The sequence below is a fragment of the Tachypleus tridentatus genome, chromosome 10, assembly GCF_004210375.1.
Source record: "Tachypleus tridentatus isolate NWPU-2018 chromosome 10, ASM421037v1, whole genome shotgun sequence".
NCBI lineage: Eukaryota > Metazoa > Arthropoda > Merostomata > Xiphosura > Limulidae > Tachypleus > Tachypleus tridentatus.
In genome coordinates, this window is record NC_134834.1 from 148,268,745 (window position 1) to 148,289,378 (window position 20,634).

General features: G+C 32.0%; 1 protein-coding gene across 1 annotated transcript in view; it reads right to left on the minus strand.

The window, feature by feature from the left end:
• Positions 1-20,634, minus strand: part of LOC143228535 (ubiquitin carboxyl-terminal hydrolase 48-like) — a 115,409-nt gene that overhangs the window by 61,417 nt on the left and 33,358 nt on the right. Inside the window, exons 21-27 of the mRNA XM_076459777.1 lie at positions 19,524-19,699; positions 16,978-17,083; positions 16,188-16,290; positions 12,387-12,506; positions 11,207-11,336; positions 1,887-2,036; positions 989-1,116 (exon numbers count right to left, since the gene is read on the minus strand). Of these exons, the coding sequence (XP_076315892.1) occupies positions 989-1,116; positions 1,887-2,036; positions 11,207-11,336; positions 12,387-12,506; positions 16,188-16,290; positions 16,978-17,083; positions 19,524-19,699 (913 nt within the window). The remainder of the gene's footprint in view (positions 1-988; positions 1,117-1,886; positions 2,037-11,206; positions 11,337-12,386; positions 12,507-16,187; positions 16,291-16,977; positions 17,084-19,523; positions 19,700-20,634) is intronic.

Consider the following 20,634-nt stretch of genomic DNA (forward strand, 5'->3'; position numbering starts at 1 on the left):
GATTCGGCGATAGTTAATCTAAATACTAGACTGTACCACTACAAGTAGAAAAGTTAAACTTAATAGAGAGATAATTACGTTCCAATGGGAAGAATAATCTTTAGAAGACGAAAATATTTGACTGTACGTAACCTTCTAGAAGTAGAAATACCAAACAGACAGATAACTATTGTTGGAACTTTTATTTAGTCTTAACTGATAATAATATGTAATTATTATCACACTGTTACGACTTAGCTTTGAAGTGATGCTTAACCCTAAAAAAAACACAAAACATGAAACTTGAGTTTAATCTGTCATTCCGATACATAACAGGTAAGAGAAATTATACTGCATCTTAATTTTAAAAAATCACAAAATATGTAAATTTTAGATTAAACAGAAACTAGCAAAGCTTTATATCTTTGGGATAATATTTTGCTCAACGCTCATACCTGCTTCAAATAGCTCTCATTAAACAAAATAAAATGGTATCCTGTGGAAAACTGGAAAATGAAAATAAAAATCAGAAAGCAATAGAACTCGATGGGATTCAGTTATACCTCAAAATTATCCATTATTTGTCTGTAAATCAATTTTGAATTGGTTCTGTAATTATTAATTTCAACAGTATTCAATAATGATCTCAATGTTAGCTAATATTAATATTAATTAACTAGTTCATTGTACCTTGATATTTCAATGATTGTTTTGTGAAAGTTGAATCAACACCACCCATTGCTAACTAGTGGACTATTATAGCTGATATACACTGTTTCATCATTACATTTATAACACACCCAAAGTCCCAGCATAAATACAATATTTTATTTTGGTGATAATAGGCATGGATCATGGAACTTAAGACCTGCAAGCTAGCTACTAGGCTATACGTAGTGCCCATTAATAAGTTCACTGTAACATGTAATAATCAATAATAATTTTAATGTATAATCAACAGTTAGCCATAGAGTTACAGTTATCAAAGTTACTTTGCCACATAACTCACCTGGGGTACTGTTAATAACTGGACAGTCTGGGGATCTGTTATGTATTTCTTTCCACACCCTGATCTCTGTGTCGACTTGAAACAAACGAGTAATCACCTGCCACTGGTACTCCCAAACCAAATAAAGCCTGTTACAAATAGACCACACTTATCTATATATGTGATGATGTTAAACATTTTATTGAAAACTGCTATCATTTCTTCTAACACCTCATTAAACTTATTCATTTTGAAAACAAATGTCTTTGCAAACATACAACTTAAATACGTACTTACTGCAGTTAGACATACAGATACCTATACCATCATCTGTTGGATAAATACTACAGTTAGAAATAAAAATAACAAGGGTACTGAAATACATGGAAGTGCTTTACAAGTAATCTCTCTCTTTTTGCTTTACTGATTTGATGACATGTTCTAATTGAAAAATCTATAATATCCTAAATCTTCTGAGTAACCTTTGATTTTATTGTGTTAAACTGCTTGAAAATAGTTATCAAATAACTTACTATGAATTTTCGTGTCACAATTTCCATAAAAATTACATTGTTTTCACTGAAAAGGTGTCATTTGAAAATGCTATAACAAATATGTGTGACCTTGTTAAAGATTTTTCCATAAAAGTTATAATTAACAATTAGTTGATGAACGGACAACTCAGCATGCCGATTTCTTTTTGTGGCATCAGTGTCACATTTCTATAAATAAAACTGGAAGAATTTCAATGTTTTATCACTCATTATTTATTTGTGGACTTTTGATTTTTTAATTAGACCAACATATGTTACAATTTGTGGAATGTTACCAATTTTGAGCTTTTAATCTAGGATCTGATATGATAAACCTTAAGTTTTAGTATGCACAGTACCTGCCAAAAAAATGACACTAGACTAACCTACTTTGTGGGTCAATATCACCTGTGATCTCTGGGGAATAAAGAAGAAGATGATGTGGGCAGAGGAGTTCTGCATTAGATACAACAGTGACAGGTTTCTTCTTGGGATCTCTACACAATAAAAATAAACTTGGGAGTTTGGAAAAACAACTAGAATTTCCATGTCACTTTTTCACAGATAATAAACTGCCAAATAATTCCTTCTTAAAAGTTTTGTTACTTAAATCAACTCTAATACAGTGAATTACTTTGCCCAATGGGTGTAACTAGAGATGAGGCTGAGGGTAACTGATAATACTTAGAAAAACAATTTTAATTATATAATATTATAACTTTTAAATTGAAATAACTCTTAGAGGTAATTTAAAAAAAAGTTGAGATTTATCAGAATTAACTGTTTTCTAAAGTATACATTATCGTAATAACAGATGCCTAAATTGTCTGAAATTTAGTCCCACCCACAATATGATTATGTTAACTCAGTATTCTTTTCCTTTTTTTAAATTTCAAACATGTCTTTAAACTAATCTGCTAAAACATTTTGTCTAAAATCATGTTGTCAGTTTCATTTTTAATAGAGTTAATAAGTTTTAGCTCTTAGACACTTTTACCAAGTCAGCAGCATTCTAAAATTTATCTTTTGGAATTAAACATATCCTTTATTAAACTTAAAACTATATTATTTATGTATTTTAACTGCTATTCTTGGAAGATGAAAGATCCAGTCACAACATTCACAGTTTCAACAAAGTTACATTGGTAGGATTTAATCATGTGTTAATTATTGAAAACTATTTGTGTACAACAATCAGGAATCTAACAAATCTTTTTAATGATTAATTTCAATCTTAACAAATAAACTGTATATATAGACATACTATTTGTTTAAAAATGCTCTAATTGACTCTCTTTTTCTTAAACTAGCTTTATAGCTGATTGAATAGTTATAACAATGATAAAAATTAAATTCATATAATATATATATATATATAATAAGAATTATTGTTACTAATCAATTATCAGTCTTTTTATGTTTCCATGTCTGAAATCTATTTACTATGGGCAAAAGCAGTTACAAAAAATTTAAACTTACAAGATGTATATATACATATACACTAATTATTATTCTTAAAGGAAGAACTAATTATTAGCAAACTTTGAAAGCAGCTTTACTACATCACAACTGCTGCCATCTATTAACAATGTTATACAAATACTAAAAACGCAAGATAACATTATTAAAATATCAGGGTAATACTACTTTATCATATAACCAGCAATGTTTAAAAAATGCTGTTAAATGAGGTCTATTAATACACTAAAAGCGAGACATCTGAATGATTTGTAGACCAATCTTGATAGAGTTATGCATTTATAGCACATTCATTATCAGCAAGTACTAGGATAAATCAACAACAGAATATTTTTCAACAAGCTTAAAAAACAAGAAAAATAATAAAAGTGTGAGTCACTAAAAACATAACTACTTTTTTTAAATGTCTTTCATTCAAGGTAAATTAACAGATACATTCAAAGTAGAAGTGATTAGAATTTACTTTAGTGTTCTTTCTCACTGGTAGGAGGAGAAGTGTTCCCATTTATAAAATTATAAGATTAGAGTGATTAAAAAGCATTTAGACTTTTACAGTTGTAGATTTCTTTTTAGTTTCATTTTTAATTTCCAAGAATTATTCTTGTTATTTAGCATCATGTATTCTTGTATAATGGTGACATGAACAGTTAACTAAAAAAAAAAGGCTTAGATGCTTTTCAATTATTTATTAGTGTTTTACAACTCACTCAAATAATTCTCACCCATAAAGTAATATTTTATAAACTTACCATTTTTAAAATTTACCTAAAACATATTCTTCATCAAACCTGAAGTACTTAGCAATTTTATTTTAGACAAAAAGTTTTGTAAAGCAACAGAAATTACATATTGTCATAGTGCTTTCAGAGTTAACAGAAGTAATAGCAATAACATATTGGATAACACTGTTTTCAACATGAACCACTGCTATTTTAAAATACATTCCGTGTTGTGCTGTTTTCAGCACAATCCAGTATTAACAGTAAGATTGTGCAAACTGTTTCAAATATAATCCAGTACTAACAAAAAATACAGATTGTGCCACACTGTTTCACATATAATCCAGTATTAACACAAAATACAGATTGTTTTGAACCATTTCCAACACAATCAAGTATATTTCATGAATCACACATGAGAAATTCCCTTAAGTAAAATCTCCAAAATTAAAGTGTAAATTTTCTAGTTTTTTTCTATTTCAATTAAATTTTAGAAATGACTTTTTTGCAAACTTAAGTTTTGGATAGATTGAAAATACCTAACAAATATACTTGTGGTATGGTGTGATTTCAATAATATTCCATAAAACTGGGCTTTTGTACCACTGTTAACAATAGTTTTCTTACAGGTATTATAAGTTTTCCAAATATCTCAGTTAAAAGTTTCTGCTTAACTTTATATTCCTAATAATTATTTTAGTTATTTTTATAATTGAAGAAAGTTTGACATAATCATTTGATATTACAAAAACTTTTTCTAAGCCTTAAACAATATTAGAAATAAAACAAAACTGAAAATTTGCAGGTGAAATTCTCACATGGCAACAAGTAACAAAAAACAACATATCCTCACATAAACAAGCAATTAAACAAGTATCAAAATTTACTCTCCTAACTCCATTGATTGATTGACTGCAGAATGTAAAGGTGCCCCATAACTAAGTAATATGCACATTAATATACATAAATAAATAAACTCTCTAAAGAAAATTAAAACAACAAAATTTAATCAAATGTTCTGTTTATAAACAAATCATTATTTCATAAACTAATGATTTCCTAATCTGAAAACTCACGAAAGTACTCAAAACTATAATAATCCCACCAGTGCAATGCATAACAATATACTAATTTGCACATTTCAGGGACTCCAATTTTTTCCCCCTTTTCATGAGATTGATGGCATTGATTTAACCAAAGCTAAACCCTTAATTTACTTTGACAAAAAAATGAAGAAGACAAAGTGTAAGGACAGGGTCTTTATTCCCTCATTTATCAATGTCTAAAGAACTTCCACAGGAACTTAGTAATTATCATCAACACACTGCCAAGTTTGTTTGTTTTAATTTTTTCTCACTTTTTTGGCTTCTACATTTTGAGTGAAAATGTTATGCTTTTCACAGAAAGAAATTAGTCACAGAAACTGCATAGCTTGCAAAACTAGTAATTATCTGCTTGAAAAACAGAAAGGATTGTGTTAAAGAGTAAATAAAATAAAAAATACATACAGGAAATTGTGTTAATATAAACAGTAGGTATATAACAGTGGTTGAAATTGAAATTGGGTAATTTATTGTAGTTTTCCAGGAAAATACCACTTTGGTCTTTTTAAACAAGCACTAAAAAGGGCAGAATGAAATTCACTTCTTTTAATTTACTACAGCTTTATTACTGAAACCTTGAATAAGTTAATGGTTTTAATGAAAGCCCCCATCATACATACTGCTGACAGAGTGATGGATAAAAAACAAACATAACAGGAGAGAAATGTAGCACAAACACAAAACTATTTACTATCAATTTACAAGATTAGTTTTCCTTGTTTATATGAACAGGGACTATATAACTATTTTCTTAATTTAGTATTTTTTTGTCCAAGGCAAAAAAATTTCATTTTCTTAAAGTTTCATGAGTTTTTTTCCCTGTTTTAACTCCAGAAAGAATTGCTTGCATCATTAGGTTTTTGTTTTGTTTTTTATTCCCCAAACCCTTCTGGTAATGTTTTACACATAACCAACTCTATTAAGTACACTTGTACACTTTGTTCTCTCAAAACTCGTAGTGCATACTTGAGGGATTTACACATTTTGGTAGAAAGTTTAGAAAGATTTACCTTTATACTCCAGACATGTATAAAATATTTTTTAATTTTCACCAATTTTTAACTTTGCCATCTCATTATAGTTAATATTTGAAACAGTTGTGTATATTAACCCTGAAGAAGCCACAAAAGCAAGACACAGTTTAAAATAAAAACTTTTCTTTTATATATATATATATATATCTGCAGTATACAGGTAATTCTTTAACTTTTCTTCTTATTTGAAACTTACATTTTATGTGAATTTATCTTGCAAACAGTGTCACACTCTCTGATCTACTGTCATTACTCTTAGATCCATCATGCACAGGGTGTCACACCCTCTGATCTACTGTCATTACTCTTGGATCCATCATGCATGAAGTGTCACACTCTCTGACTACTGTTGTTACTTTTGGATTCACCTTGCACAGAGTGTCACTGTTTCTCATCTACTGTTGTTACTCTTCATGGTAGAGGAGAGTCATTACACTGATGCTTTATTTCTCTCTCAATAGTTACTGGAAATTTCTCATCTTTATTTTTTGCAAACATTATATTTGGAAGCAGATAACAGAGTGTGACTGACTGAATTCTGATCTGTTATGTGATTCTGCTGCAATATTTTTCATCATCTTCCCAGCGTAAAGGAACTCCAAAACCTAGAAGTTACAGACATCCGTGATCTGGAGTAACAATAGGATCTAATGTTCTTCTGTTGGAATTATTTATTCCACAAAAAGAATAGGAAGCCTTTACAGGGTGTTTCAAATATTACAGTAATTTAATAAAGAACAGGTGGTGCAAGTCATGTCAGTCAATATTTGCATTTAGAAAAAAGAAATTCCAAATTCTCTTTTTATATAAAGCACTGCAAAATAATTTTAAGCTCAATTATTCATAGTTATATCTTATCACGGATCTTGGTGGGAAAATAAGCTACAAATTGTTTCTATATTCCAGTAGGTAAAAATTTTGACAACTGGAATGAGATTCACCAGAATATAAAAATCTTGCACAAATAATTTTTTTTTTTTTTTTGCATATTACAAGAGTAATTGGAACATTTCATAAATTCTGAATTTCTATAAACCCAAAGGAAGTGATGTAAGTCAACTAGTTTGTTGGAAAGCTTGGTATCCTTCACCTATATGTGAAGAGAATATTTAAACAAAAATTTACATATTAGATGATAGTGTACAGTTAATAATAGGTCAAAACTACAGATATTTCATGTTTAGTTTGCTGTGTTAATCACAATGACAAACTGCTTCATTTTCCACAACCATAATTTAGAATACCGATGTCATCTTCACTTGCAAACAGCAGTAAAACAACAACAAAAGGAAGTTGTACTTCATGAAACTACAATATTGACATTCTTTTATCATATGCTCTCACATCTGACAGCTATGATTAACTCTCACAAAATTCTAGTAGGTGATCTATAATGATTAGTAAATTATGGTGTCTTATTTTATTAATGCTTGAGCAGCCACATGGGGTTTCCATCATCAATTTCAGCAATCTTTGAGCAAGTTACCAAAATTCTGTTAGTATACAGTGCTCAAGAGCTTATCTGTGATTAACGAGTACAATATTAAGTTTCTGAAACTATGCTCAATGGATCTTTTTGCTATACCATTCTCAAAATATATTTATCCTTTATAGATTACATCTGTCCAGTAACATTCTTAAGATTTTACTAATAATTTACCTGTAGAACAATTTAATTAGTTATATAGCTCTACATTCAGTTGTTGGAGACTTTAAAAAAATATTTAAACTTAGAATTTACAAAAAAGAAAACCATTTGCTAAAGTCTTTAATAAATATGACAATGAAGGTCAGAGATAAATGTTTAGTTCTTTCATAATTAGCAGTCTATTATGCATCAATTTGATGTTTCTCATTTATTTTTGTCATAAATGGATGTAAGTTTTATTTATAATCTACAAATTTCAATGAAATACAATAAATAAAACAAATTTAACCTTTTTCAATAATTCTTAAAATGGTGGCATTGTTAGTTAAAAATAAAAATTTTACCCTTTTAACTTCTACAATGATATCTTATTTGATGAAACAACCTGTCTTTAGGTTGTTTCACTAGAGGCAACAATATGTTGCTAATGTCCAGAGACAAAGTTTGTATCAAACCTGATTTTCTTTTACCATTATATGCCATTAAACCATAGAAATTATGGTGGCAAGAGTAGAGAAACGAATTAACAGATAATGTCACCAGAAGAGAACACAAAATATCCAATCAGAATGTTAAAGATGTAACAAACAAACAAACCAGGATGACATCAGAGAAACTGACCAGAATTTCATTAAGAGAAGAAAACAGAATGTCATCAAAATAACTGGTTAATGCCACTAAAATAATGGGCAATAATTTTACCCAGCTATCAACCAGTATTTATTAAAATGTTAGAATAGTGTAATTTTGGAAAACAGATGTCTGTCTGTCAGGATTGTACTTAAATGAGCCAATTTCTCTCTGTCATCTCTATGCAGCTCTATCCATGGTATGGTCATTCAGTTTGTTAAAAATGTACATCTCTGAAGGTGCAAATATTAAAAATGTTGTTTACAAGGACTTCCTTGTAAATCAGCAGGGTCCATTCTCAATATGATATAAACTTCCAGTCAAATTAACCAATCACAACTTCATTAAGGTAACTAACTAACCATCCATATTCTCTAAAGGTTAACATTTAGTTGTACTATATATTAAAAAAAAGAAAAGAAAAAAGAAGACCACAACATTAACCATCAATTCTAGACAAAGTGTGTTCAAAGTGATGTCAGAATAAGACAGAGGGTGAAACAATGCTATTCACGAGCCTTAGGCTACAGATTTGTGAAATGCATCTCAAACAACTGGAAAGAACTTGTGACTAAAGGGAAAAAAGTCACTGCTGGACAGAATGTCAATAGATGAATAGACAGACACGTAAATTGGTGAACACTTAAGACATATTAGATTAAATAGTCCTCCCCTCAAAAAGAATCAGTGAGTGACAAAGGTTGACTGTCATACATTCACTGCAGTAACATACCAAACTTTCAATATTATCTTTCTCTAAGCAGTGATCAACAACTATTAACTGTCAAACATTATTTGTGATGATAAGTCAAATTCTTGCTGATGTGACACTGTCTTGTGCAATCTTGGATTAACAAGAGCTGATTGTCATACATTAAATGTGATGACACGTCCAACTCTCTTTCACTAGTCTGACATTATTCTACATCACTTGGAAATAATAAGAGTCAACAGTCATACATCAAATGTGATGACGTGTCAAACTTTACCTAGTCTGGTGTTATCTTGTACAACTACAGAGATCATATGTTCAATGCAATGGCATGTCAAACTTGAACTATTTTGAAATTATCTTGTGCAATCAAAGATGTGGTGTTTACAAAATTGAACTATAGTGTTATACATCTAAACTAAAATTTAGGTATCTTACTCTTACTTAAAATCTGAGTTCATTCCGTTTTTCAACTGGATATAGCAACCAGATTCTCTTCAGTGTGAAGTCTGTTTAGTAAGGAACCTTTTAGTGACACTGCAACATTAATAAATTTCTAGATGATGTTTAGTGCCATTTGTTGATGTTTTCTGAACCTATTCTGAAGAACATATTCAGTAAATTTGTTTTATATACTGCAACACCAGGTAGTCTGTGGATAAAATTCAAAGCAGTCTGTTGATTGTTCACAGCCTGACGAACAAGTGTTTGAGTGAGTAACCATATTTTCATGTTGCAACATAAGAGAGATGGTAAACAACATTCATTGTCATGTGTTGGCTTGTTTTATGGAGTTGTAAAAAGAATGCACATAAATCTTGGAAGTAGGATTATCAACAGATGTATTCAGGAATGCTTTCAATAAATACAAAAAATGTAAAAAACAATATTTTAACCTGAAGATTTTTTGTCTTTAAAGAAATAATCATCAGGCCAAATAAGCCTATTTTATCTCGTTTCATATAGTTTGTATGCATGTTTTTTAATACAGATCTTATGTGAAGTGTTCTTAGTTCATTCTTTTTCTTTTGGTGTAAAAGAACATTTATTATTCCATTTAAAGGACAAACATTTCTTGCAGCATCACAGAAAAATTTTTATTGGTGCAAAACTTTGAGTGAAAAATATTAGCAACTGGACTGCTTCATATGAAAATATTTTATAAGCAAGTTCACTACCATGCCAAAGTATCAAAACAGCTGAGATGTTAAATGCAGCCAGTGTTACTTTCTGGAAAATCTAATAATACTTAAGTAATATATTAATACACCTGGAGTTTTGAATATACCAGTCTGTGAATTTTGTGTAATGCCACTTGATGCACACCCTGCAACAGTCACCCCAAATCTTGAAGTGAGAGACTAGATGGAATTCAGTTAGTCAAAACCATCCATCACATACTTTTGGGCTACTCTTTATTAACAAATAGTGGAAGTGACCATCACATTATAATACTCCCATAGAGATGGAAGGGCAAGCATGCTTAGGGACCAGATTCAAACTCCTGAACCTCGGATTATGAGTTGGGTGCCCTAACCATCAGGACATGCCAAGCTGAATTTTTGGAAACTAGTGTTGAACCCTGTTGTTCTACTTTCATTTTTATAAAGTGCTGTATTTAATTTAAGGACAAGAAAGGTATTAAAATTCAATTAAAGAGTACACAGAAACTACAATTATCATTCAGTGGGTTAGTAAGTAATAACAGTTAGTAGTTTCATTATATGTTACTGTATGAAGTTATAAATGAAATGTAGCAAAAATAACATGAATACCAAGTTTAAAAAAATTAAAAAACAATGTTATCTTGAAAGACTATTCCCAAACAGAAAATTAAAATGCCAATGGCAAATAGTATTATCCAATCAAATAGATTATACTGACAAATACAATTTCTATATAATTTTGAATTATCAGAGAAAATTATAAAGTTAAGTTTTTTTAGATTTTATAGTTCTTGTGGTAAGGCTGTGACAGTCAGATATCAGTCACTGTCATATACAAAAAACTGTGTTCCATTTATTTAAAAGTTGATTTTTTTTTCCTTCCATATAACTAGCAGCATGCAAGGTATAGAATAAAGCATATCTTTCAGTAATATTGACACAATTTTGTTTGGCTGTTAAAAAAAAAAAAAGAGCAGTTTCGGGGCATAAGGGCAGAGGCTGAAGCACTCCCCTGTGCAAGTCAGCATCAAAGTTTAATTACTGATTAGTTACTAACATTTATTTTTAATTACTAGATATTTATTACTCTATGTATTCTGAGTTTCTGCCACTTATCAGCTGCCATAATAAGAAAAGTCCTGAAAATGTTTTTTTTGTGGTAGCGGCTGAGATTCAATTCTGCATTTGCATAATACAAAGTGGTGTTCTACTCACTTGTCTAGATTCTTCCCTTCTGGATTTAAATCAACTAACATACTGGAATGACTTCTAGAATGTCCAAGAGTGCTACCAGTAATGTGGATGCAAGATAATGCTTCAATCCTTGTTTTTAGTTCAAATCCCACTATTTTAAAATTGTTCCAACTTTTAATACAGTTTCGTTTTCTGGAATAATGGGCTAATAAAGATAATTTATTACAAAGTTTTGTATGTTATGGCTACAAATGTTAATTTTGGTTGTTTCCTTTGTTTCTGCAGTGTACTGGGAGCCACACTCAGCAAGAAATGTTGTAACTGGTGTTTTTACTTTCCAACAAGTCTCTAGGTGCTTCTATGCTGAAACAACTGCTTTATTATATTTTTTTAAAAACTTTGGTTAATCATAATTAAAGGTTATGGAACACCAAGAAAAGCAACACATGTATTAGTCAACCAAATACAGTAATGATAACCTCTTAATTCTGAAATCAGTAACCAAATTGGATAATCAAATAAAGCAACGACAAAACAGATGGAAACAGGACACATGCTTAATTAGAAGTAACATTTCCAAGCTTGTAACATTAGATAAGAAATATCAATGGTTCATTGTTATCCAGTGTATAGCAGGATGTTTTCAAACCATGTCCAGAAATAACGAATATCATGTCTGGGAAAAAGTTCAGAATTGAGAAAATAATGAAATTAAGGCAATAAAACTAAGCCCTACAAAGTGTATGTTTATGCAGAAAGAATGTATAAGATGGAAGTTCAGTGGCCTAGATTTTTAGGGATGTCAGATATAAATAAGGATGTGTAAAAATTCCAAGAATACTAAAGACAAAGAAGAGACTTGGTAGCATGTGTTTTCTTATAGCAAAGCCACATTGGGCTATCTGCTGAGCCCACCAAGGAGAATCAACCCCTTATTTTAGTGTTGTAAATCTGTGGACATACAGCTGTACTAGCGAAGGGGCTAGAGACTTGGTAGCACGGTCAAAACCATTACTGATGTATGAAGAAACACCAAAGTCAAGCTAAAGACCAGTTATGGTTTTGGTTCTTTTTGGAACAAAACTAATAATCTTGTCTCTTTAAGTGTATAATGTCATGATTTCGATATAGCATTAGCTTAGTCCAGCACAATGTAAGTTTAGAAGTTCAGTCTAGAAGACCTGCATTTGAATCCAATAACCTAAGTCCCGTTCATCTGACAACGTCTGTAGTTTCTTTTGTGGAGAACTTTCACCATTCAAACTTTGTGTAAGTAAAACTGACTTCTCACTAAGTCCAGCATTTGGTTTTATAGACATGTCTGAAGGTTTAGTCAGATAATATACTAGACATAAACAATGATTTAATGTCTGTTTGTGTTCTTGTGAGTACAAGTATGTAGAACCAAGGTTTACATAGGAGAGGTAGCAAGTGGTGACTAGGTCTTAGGTGTGATGGCATAAGGTTTCCTGTATGTATACAGATGGTCATTTTATGGTAGTTTGTAGAGAAGAGTTACGAAGTGAGTTGAACTACAAAAAGTAAGTAGCAGTGTCTTGAGGTTTCAGCCCCAAAATTAAAGGTTAAACTATAAAAAACATGATGCAAAATCCAGTCTTTCTCTTATCAACCACACAAACTATAACAAATTTATTTCATTTTCTTTATTTCTTTTGTGCCACAAGCTGCTAATGAAATTACCAGACCATACAGTAACTGTATTTAAGCCTTTCTATACAATAAACACCTTGCTGTCTAATCTGAAAGGAACAAAGACAAGGGATATATGAATGTTGCACAAAATATGTAGGACAAATGTTGCATTCCTTAGAAAAAGACACAAAGAACACCAAGGTCATATGGTTAGAAGCGAGTTTCGTACATCTACTTTACCATGTCATCAATTTGAATCAGTCTCAAAATACTTTGGGACAAAGTTTTCTCTGACACCAACCAAAAATTAGGAAGGAAAGAGATAGCAAGCACTCTTATAATGGTCTTAGTCCTGGAAACATTAGCCACACTTGGCTACATTCATTTACTGCTCATACATTTGACCAGCCTTGACCTTTATGTATAATCCTGTTACCTTGTGACATCACTTACTTTACATTAAAGCCTTGTGCTTACATATAAACCCTGTATCACTCAGTTACAGATCCTACCTTAAGGAAGCTGACAAATGTTTTATTGAAACTTGTAGTATGCTCCTCCAAAAATAAATCACTTCATTATGCTTATAAATCATTGTTTTCTAACTTATTATTATACCGCCTGTCCCTTGGATGGAAGTTATGTAAATTCATGGTAAATGAAAGGTTATCTTAGGACATGAAGAGATGATTTCCTTACATGTAATTGTGAAAAATGCCAATAAAAACTGCACATCCTGTGAAGTAATTATATGAACACACAACAGACAGTACTATTACATCTATATAGATTAACATCATGAACTTTTCAACAGTTACAGTGGAGAAGTACTGCTAAAAGTATAACATGAAAGATTTCCTGACATTAGCGTGTGTTAGTAATTGTTTTAAATTGGACAGTATGCTTTAAAAATAATTAGTAGAATAAGGACACATTTGTACACATCCCAAAACTATTCTAGTGAAATAATTACAACAATTATATATATATATATAGATTGTATTCTAGTAGACTTTTGGCTTCAATGGTAGACTGCTCCTGCTTCTATACTGAAACCTTTTTTCAGGTTAAAGTCAAAGTGTTTATTTTTTTGTTGTTGGTTAGTATGGCCCTGTGATAAAACTCTTTCTTACATACTTGTTTTTGCATGTGGATAGGAAAGTTGTGTGATAGTATCTATTGTATGTAATTTGGTGAGGTTACCCAGAAGTTGCTGATGAAAAAGCCATGATGTAGGTTGAGTGTTGGTTGGTGTAATTTGAGGTAAAGCGGTTAATGAAAGGTTGATGTGTAGACCTAATTCTGCCTGAGAAATAACAACCTGATAATCTCATGTGTATTGCAACAAACACCCCATCCTGACAATAATATATCTGTGAAGACATGGATATTCAGACAAGGAGGAATATATACCCTCCCTGTCATACTGTCTCTGTCTAGCAACCACAGGAAGTTAGACTAAAGAGAATTCTTGATGATGAGAAACCCAACTGAAATAAAAGTATATCTCAGAATAACTGCTATAGGTATTAAAACTTTTATTGATAAGCAGAGAACAACAATAAGTGTTTATACCCATACCAGCCATTCTGAGATACAGACTAAAGAGAAGCAGGAAGGGACATCTGTAAATCCAGAGGGTTCCTGTTAATGCACCATTGATCTTGTAGTCTCCACTGCAAGGAATGCATATAGACATGGCTTAGAGTGACAAGAGATTCCAATGATGCTCAAATTTTTAAAAAAGACAGAACCTCTTGCAAATGAAGAGAAGGTGCTGATGGTGAGTGCCCTTTGAACTGAAAACTCCATGGATCACAGATAAAGAGGAGAAGGGTGGCCTCAGCTGAAACGTGAGTTCAAGAAAACACCTCCAGATGAACAAGATATTAAATGGGTGGATAACTGACTTCTCCACACTGGTAAACCAATTCACCAAGCAGATTCTCTTAGAAGAAGATGGATGTGTGAGAATGGATAGAGCCAGAAGAAGAAAATCATCCATATAAAGATGGAAAATGAGCCTACAAAAATGTAGGAACTGGGCTAATGACCACACAACACAACAGAAAGTTAAGGAAGTCAATACCAGTCCAGTGTGAAGAGCACAAAATTAACAAATGTGATGCTTTTAGTCTAAACACAGATAAATATGTGAAGCTCAAGTAATAAGGATGTGAAGATAAGCATGGGACCCATTCAGTCTCATCACTGAAAGCCTTGGAAGAAAGGCCCATCTGAGAGACAGGTAAGATTCTATGGTAAACCAAGGCATAACAAGGAACAGATGTAGAAAGATCAGAAACAGGATGTCAACACCTAGTCTTCTTGGGTGTGACAAAACATTGAGAATAGAATCCTGGAAGTACAGAAGAAACTTATTCAATGGAATGAGATGGTCTTGAATCATTTCTGTAAGATGCTGCTGGAAAACCAGATCTGGAGGGGGTATAAGGAACTGGGACAGGAGATAAGGTGGGAGGTGTGAGGAAAAGGAGGGAGAGTTATTCTGATAAAACTTGAATGAACTAAGGGTGTGCTGAATGATGATATGCTAGAGCATGAGTCTGTGTGCAGCATGGGAGTGGGGGCATGATGTATTAGCCCCAAAATTAACTTATCTGCAAAAAATTCAGCATGGACCCTGATATCAGGTAAAGGTATAAAAACAAAACTCAAAACTAGATGCTGCACTAAATAGGGGAGTGATTAAATGACATGTGCAACAAAGAAAAAACACATCACACTTGATATCAAGTCTAAAAACAGTGACCGAGTCTAGATGCTTCAATACGCCATGAAAATGTTTGCACACAAAGGAAGGGAAGAGAGGTGTTTCAATATGCCATGAGCTTCCCTGCACACAAAGGAAGGAGAGAGAGGTGCTTCAATATGCCATGAACTTGCCTGCACACAAAGGAAGGAGAGAGAGGTGCTTCAATATGCCATGAACATACCTGCACAAAGGAAGGTGTTCAATATGAAGAGAGGTGTTTCAATGCACACACAAGGAAGGAGAGAGAGGTGCTTCAATATGCCATGAACATACCTGCACACAAAGGAAGGAGAGAGAGTTGCTTCAATATGCCATGAACTTGCCTGCACACAAAGAAAGGAGAGAGAGGTGCTTCAATATGCCATGAACATGCCTGCAGACAAAGGAAGGAGAGAGAGGTGCTTCAATATGCCATGAACATGCCTGCAGACAAAGGAAGGAGAGAGAGGTGCTTCAATATGCCATGAACATGCCTGCAGACAAAGGAAGGAGAGAGAGGTGCTTCAATATGCCATGAACATGCCTGCAGACAAAGGAAGGAGAGAGAGGTGCTTCAATATGCCATGAACTTGCCTGCACACAAAGGAAGGAAAGAGAGGCTGTTAGACTCCATTTTATCTTGATCTGAGTCCTCAGGTAATGGTGGAATTGCTTGTAGACTGGGAGATCCCACAGTCTACACAAAAGAAGCCATCTCCCAATGAACTATATAAACACTTCCCCTAATGTTGTCCCCTGTTGGTACAGCAGGAAGTCTACAGATTTACAATGCTAAAATCAGGGGTTCGATTCCCCTCGGTGGACTCAGCACATAGCCTGATGTCACTTCACTATGAGAAAACACACACATCTCTGATGTTAATCCTGTACCTGTAGCTATTTTCATGTTAGTACCAACAGTAACCACCATAGTTTTGATGTTAAATTATGAATTCATACATATTGATCGATTACTGATAATTGAATTAGAAATAGAATTTACAATCAAATAAATAAATCCAACTTGATAGTGGATACAATAACCTGAAATGCAGAAATCAGTAACTAAATATTTTCAAAATACATTAAAAGAGAGAAAAAAATGTTTGAAATCAAGTTCTAGGTCTTAACACTATCATGCTGAATTGAGAAGTGAAAATTGGGTTTAACTGCCCAGAGGGAGTCAGCTTTGACAGAAGGACTTGTAGCACTCATACTGGTGGAGGACTGCCACAAGCTAATTTGCATGTTTAAATATTATTGAACTGCATGGTATACATGTAGAATTAAGTGGGAGTTTAAAGGCTAGCGACAAGCAAAAATTTGCAGACAAGAGGTCATTCAAGTCAAGAATAGCTGTAACAGTGATTAAAGGTAACCATACTGGAACATAACATTTCAATTTGCACAATTTTATCTCCCTTATCTGTTCCCTGCTGTACAGATAACTCAGTCCAGTCATTACTACTGCTAACTCAACATGAATAAGCCTACAGCAATTACATAACTTGTTTAAATATAAACTTAATTAATCCTTTCGCTACAGACTTGGTATAGTATACATAAGTTCATCTATGCATCTGCACACATTAAATATTTGGATTATAACTTTTGATACAGCATGTGTATCTTCATAAAATGTGGTTGACATTTAGTAAAGATTACAAGTTTTTTGTATATAAAAAATCAGATTTTTTAGTGAAATATTTTTACTAAAGATTTGTTTGTGAAAATAGTCTGTTTTGTTACAAGTCTGAGTGCAAAGTGATTTCGTGTAATGATTAGAAAAGCTAGTTTTCATCCCAAAAATCTTAGATATTATTTGCATAATTTCTAGAACCTCCTAAATGCATTTCAAATGTCTGTTTTCACTGATACTTCATATCTTCCTCTAACCATGTGAGGTCTGTCACTTGAACAACCTTGTAACCATCATAAAAAAAAAAAGTAAATAAATATGCCAGAATGACTACATGTTATAACACAAAAATACAAATGTTTAGTCTAAGTAGCTTAGGTCTCATAATGTTGCATATTTATTGGTTTTTATTATATTGACTTTCAATCATGCCTACCTAACATTACATAGCTTGCACTGACGTGGTGCATGCACATTCATGTTATGTATCCAGTAATATAAAACTGACCTTTAGTCTTTCCTGTCTTGGTTATGTTTTAGTGGACTAGTATTTTGTAATATATAGTTACATTTCTATTATTAAACATTATATATATTATATATACATTTAACGTTTAATAATAGAAATGTAACTATGTATGTATATAGATTATTACTATTTACAAATAAATTAAACTTATTTTTTGTAAAATATAGAACAATAAATCAAGAAGTAAAGCAAACAATTATCTCTTCTCACTACTATCTTAGCACTTGATTGCTGTTGGATATAGATTGCTAAACTTTTTAAAATTTCGTGCATGGAGGATATCAAAACTTTTTTAGGTTTAATATATACAGTTGAATAATCAAAAATATCATAAATAGCCACACTGATACCATAGAATTCTACTATAATTTATTAAACTTAGTAACTAAGATGTATTTAGATTATAACAAATATGAAACTTTCAACAGGCTAGAGACACAACTTACCTCCTTAAAATTGTGAATCAAAAGAACATGGTAACCTTTTCTCAGCTATTTTAATCTGTGAAAAGGCTACCCCATTCAGAGGGACATTCATAATTTGAAAAATGGAAAGAGGTGAATGGGGACACTGTGTTTGATTCAGTACGTAAGCCATATATCAGCAAAATAAAAAGATATGAGGTTATTATTTTATATTATGGTTTGTTAATATTAGTAATTTGAATTCCTAATTTGTGTGAAACTACAGACTTAGTATTTTGACATCACAAACATCTAATTTTAAACAGTGCTGCATTCAATATTCCATGTGACTCACTAAAATAAATATTTAGATGTGTTCTTTTAATATTTATTTTTAAAAAGAAATTAACTCGTATAATATTAAAGTTTGAATTATAATCTACAAGTTGATTCCAAACTTATTCACATAAATTCATAAAATAGTAGTTCAATAAAATTTTGAATGCAAGTCAACAAACGCTATGACATGGCCTTTCATCCGTGACCCATCACAGAAGGGTTGACCAACTCTAAGACCATTTGTGTCCACTCGTGTAAGTTCTCCAATACTGACTTCTAAAAGATCTCAAGATGTAATCACTCAGAACAGCTAAGTGCAAAGACAGAATAATATTCGACTGACAATCAAACACTGATCTAATGTTGTATGTAATGAAATCTACAGTCTATTTTCTGGTATATAACTGTTCAAACATCATGGGACATGAAATCTATGAAATTGTTTTTAGTGTACCAGTATTCAAATGTCACAGTTCCTGGGATCTATATACTGTGTTCTAGTGTATCATTATTTTAATGTCACAAACTATGAGATCTAAAGACTGTGTTCTAGTGTCCCACTATTTTAATGTCACAGACTATGGGATCTAAAGACTGTGTTCTAGTGTACTACTATTTTAATGTCGTAGACTATGGGGATCTAAAGACTGTATTCTAGTGTACCACTGTTCTAATGTCACACATTACTGGATTTATAGGCTGTGTTTTAGTACATCAGTGTTCTAATGTTACAGTTCATAGGATCCAAAGCTGTCTCATAACTCAGCACTATTTAAATGTTCACAGATTGTGGGCTGTATTCAAGTAAGGTAAAACACTCTTCTATCAGATATATTATCACTACCTCAGGATGTTTCTAAACATGCTAAATTTATACAAAACAGAAAAACAGATTAAACAATTTAGAAACACTAAATTACGATAGATTACAACTTCTGATATGAACACCAACAACACACACAAGATGATCTTACCTTTTTCAGCTCATGAAACTCTCTAATAAAATGTAATTACCTTACAAACTTTGCCATTCTTCTACAAAGTTCCTGTCGACAACGTACACAACAGTGTTCGGCTCGACCTTGGACCAGATGGGTTGGTTGCGGTCTGAGTATAGGTCTTGGAGGCAGGTTTTTTGTTCTAAAGCCAGTAGCCTATTTCGGTCTTTATTCACCTGATTTTCTTCCTGCTTCATCTAGGTGAAAATAGTAGATCTGATATTATTACACACTCAGTACTGTGAAACTGATGCAGAACAGTAATTACCCTTTCATTGATAATACATTTTTATTCCCCACTATTAATTATGTCAAACAAAAACGACTACTTAAAAACCACAAAATAATATCAGTGATAGAAAGGGGGGAATAGGAGGCTGTGGTCCCGATTTTCCAATTTCAAACATATTTTTGTTACCAGGTACTGCACTAAGAAGCCACTATGGTAGAAAAAAAAGTGTTGTAGAGAATCCAATAATAATAATAATAATGTAGGTGTGAAGAAGAACTTCTTAACCTAAAATATGCTATTATTTCCAGACAATCCAGCTACAAAGTACTGATGTCGATAAAAAACAAAACCAGAACTTGGTATACACAGTTGAAACTGACAAGATGAAGATATACTTTAAACATACTTTTATTTTCATGTGTCGTGATTATAAAATATTGATGTTTGAAAATGTATAGGGGGGGGGATGAATGACACGTTTTTTGTCCTGAATATGATTCTGTTTTTAGAAGGATTTTGGAAAAACTTTTTTTGGGTCAATTTTGGTGATTCACCTTTCTTTGCTTTAAAGTTCTTTCATGAGTAAACAAACTAATCCTATGGGTAAAACTGTATCCCTTCACCCTTAACCTTCTGAATGTTGGGCTATAACTAAAGCACTGAGAAAGTATAGCTTAGAACCAATAGATTTTAGTGACCATGGAATATTTTGAAAAACTATAATTTTTCCCAGCAATGAAAATTTTTATTTTTTTTAGAAAACAGGTCACAATAATTATTATTTTTAGTACTAGAACACAGTTGGTAACACATGGATTTAAAAGCATGTTAACTACAGTGCATAGATGTCATGTCTTGGATCAACTCAAGTACAAAACTCTGTATTTGTAATAACTTAAA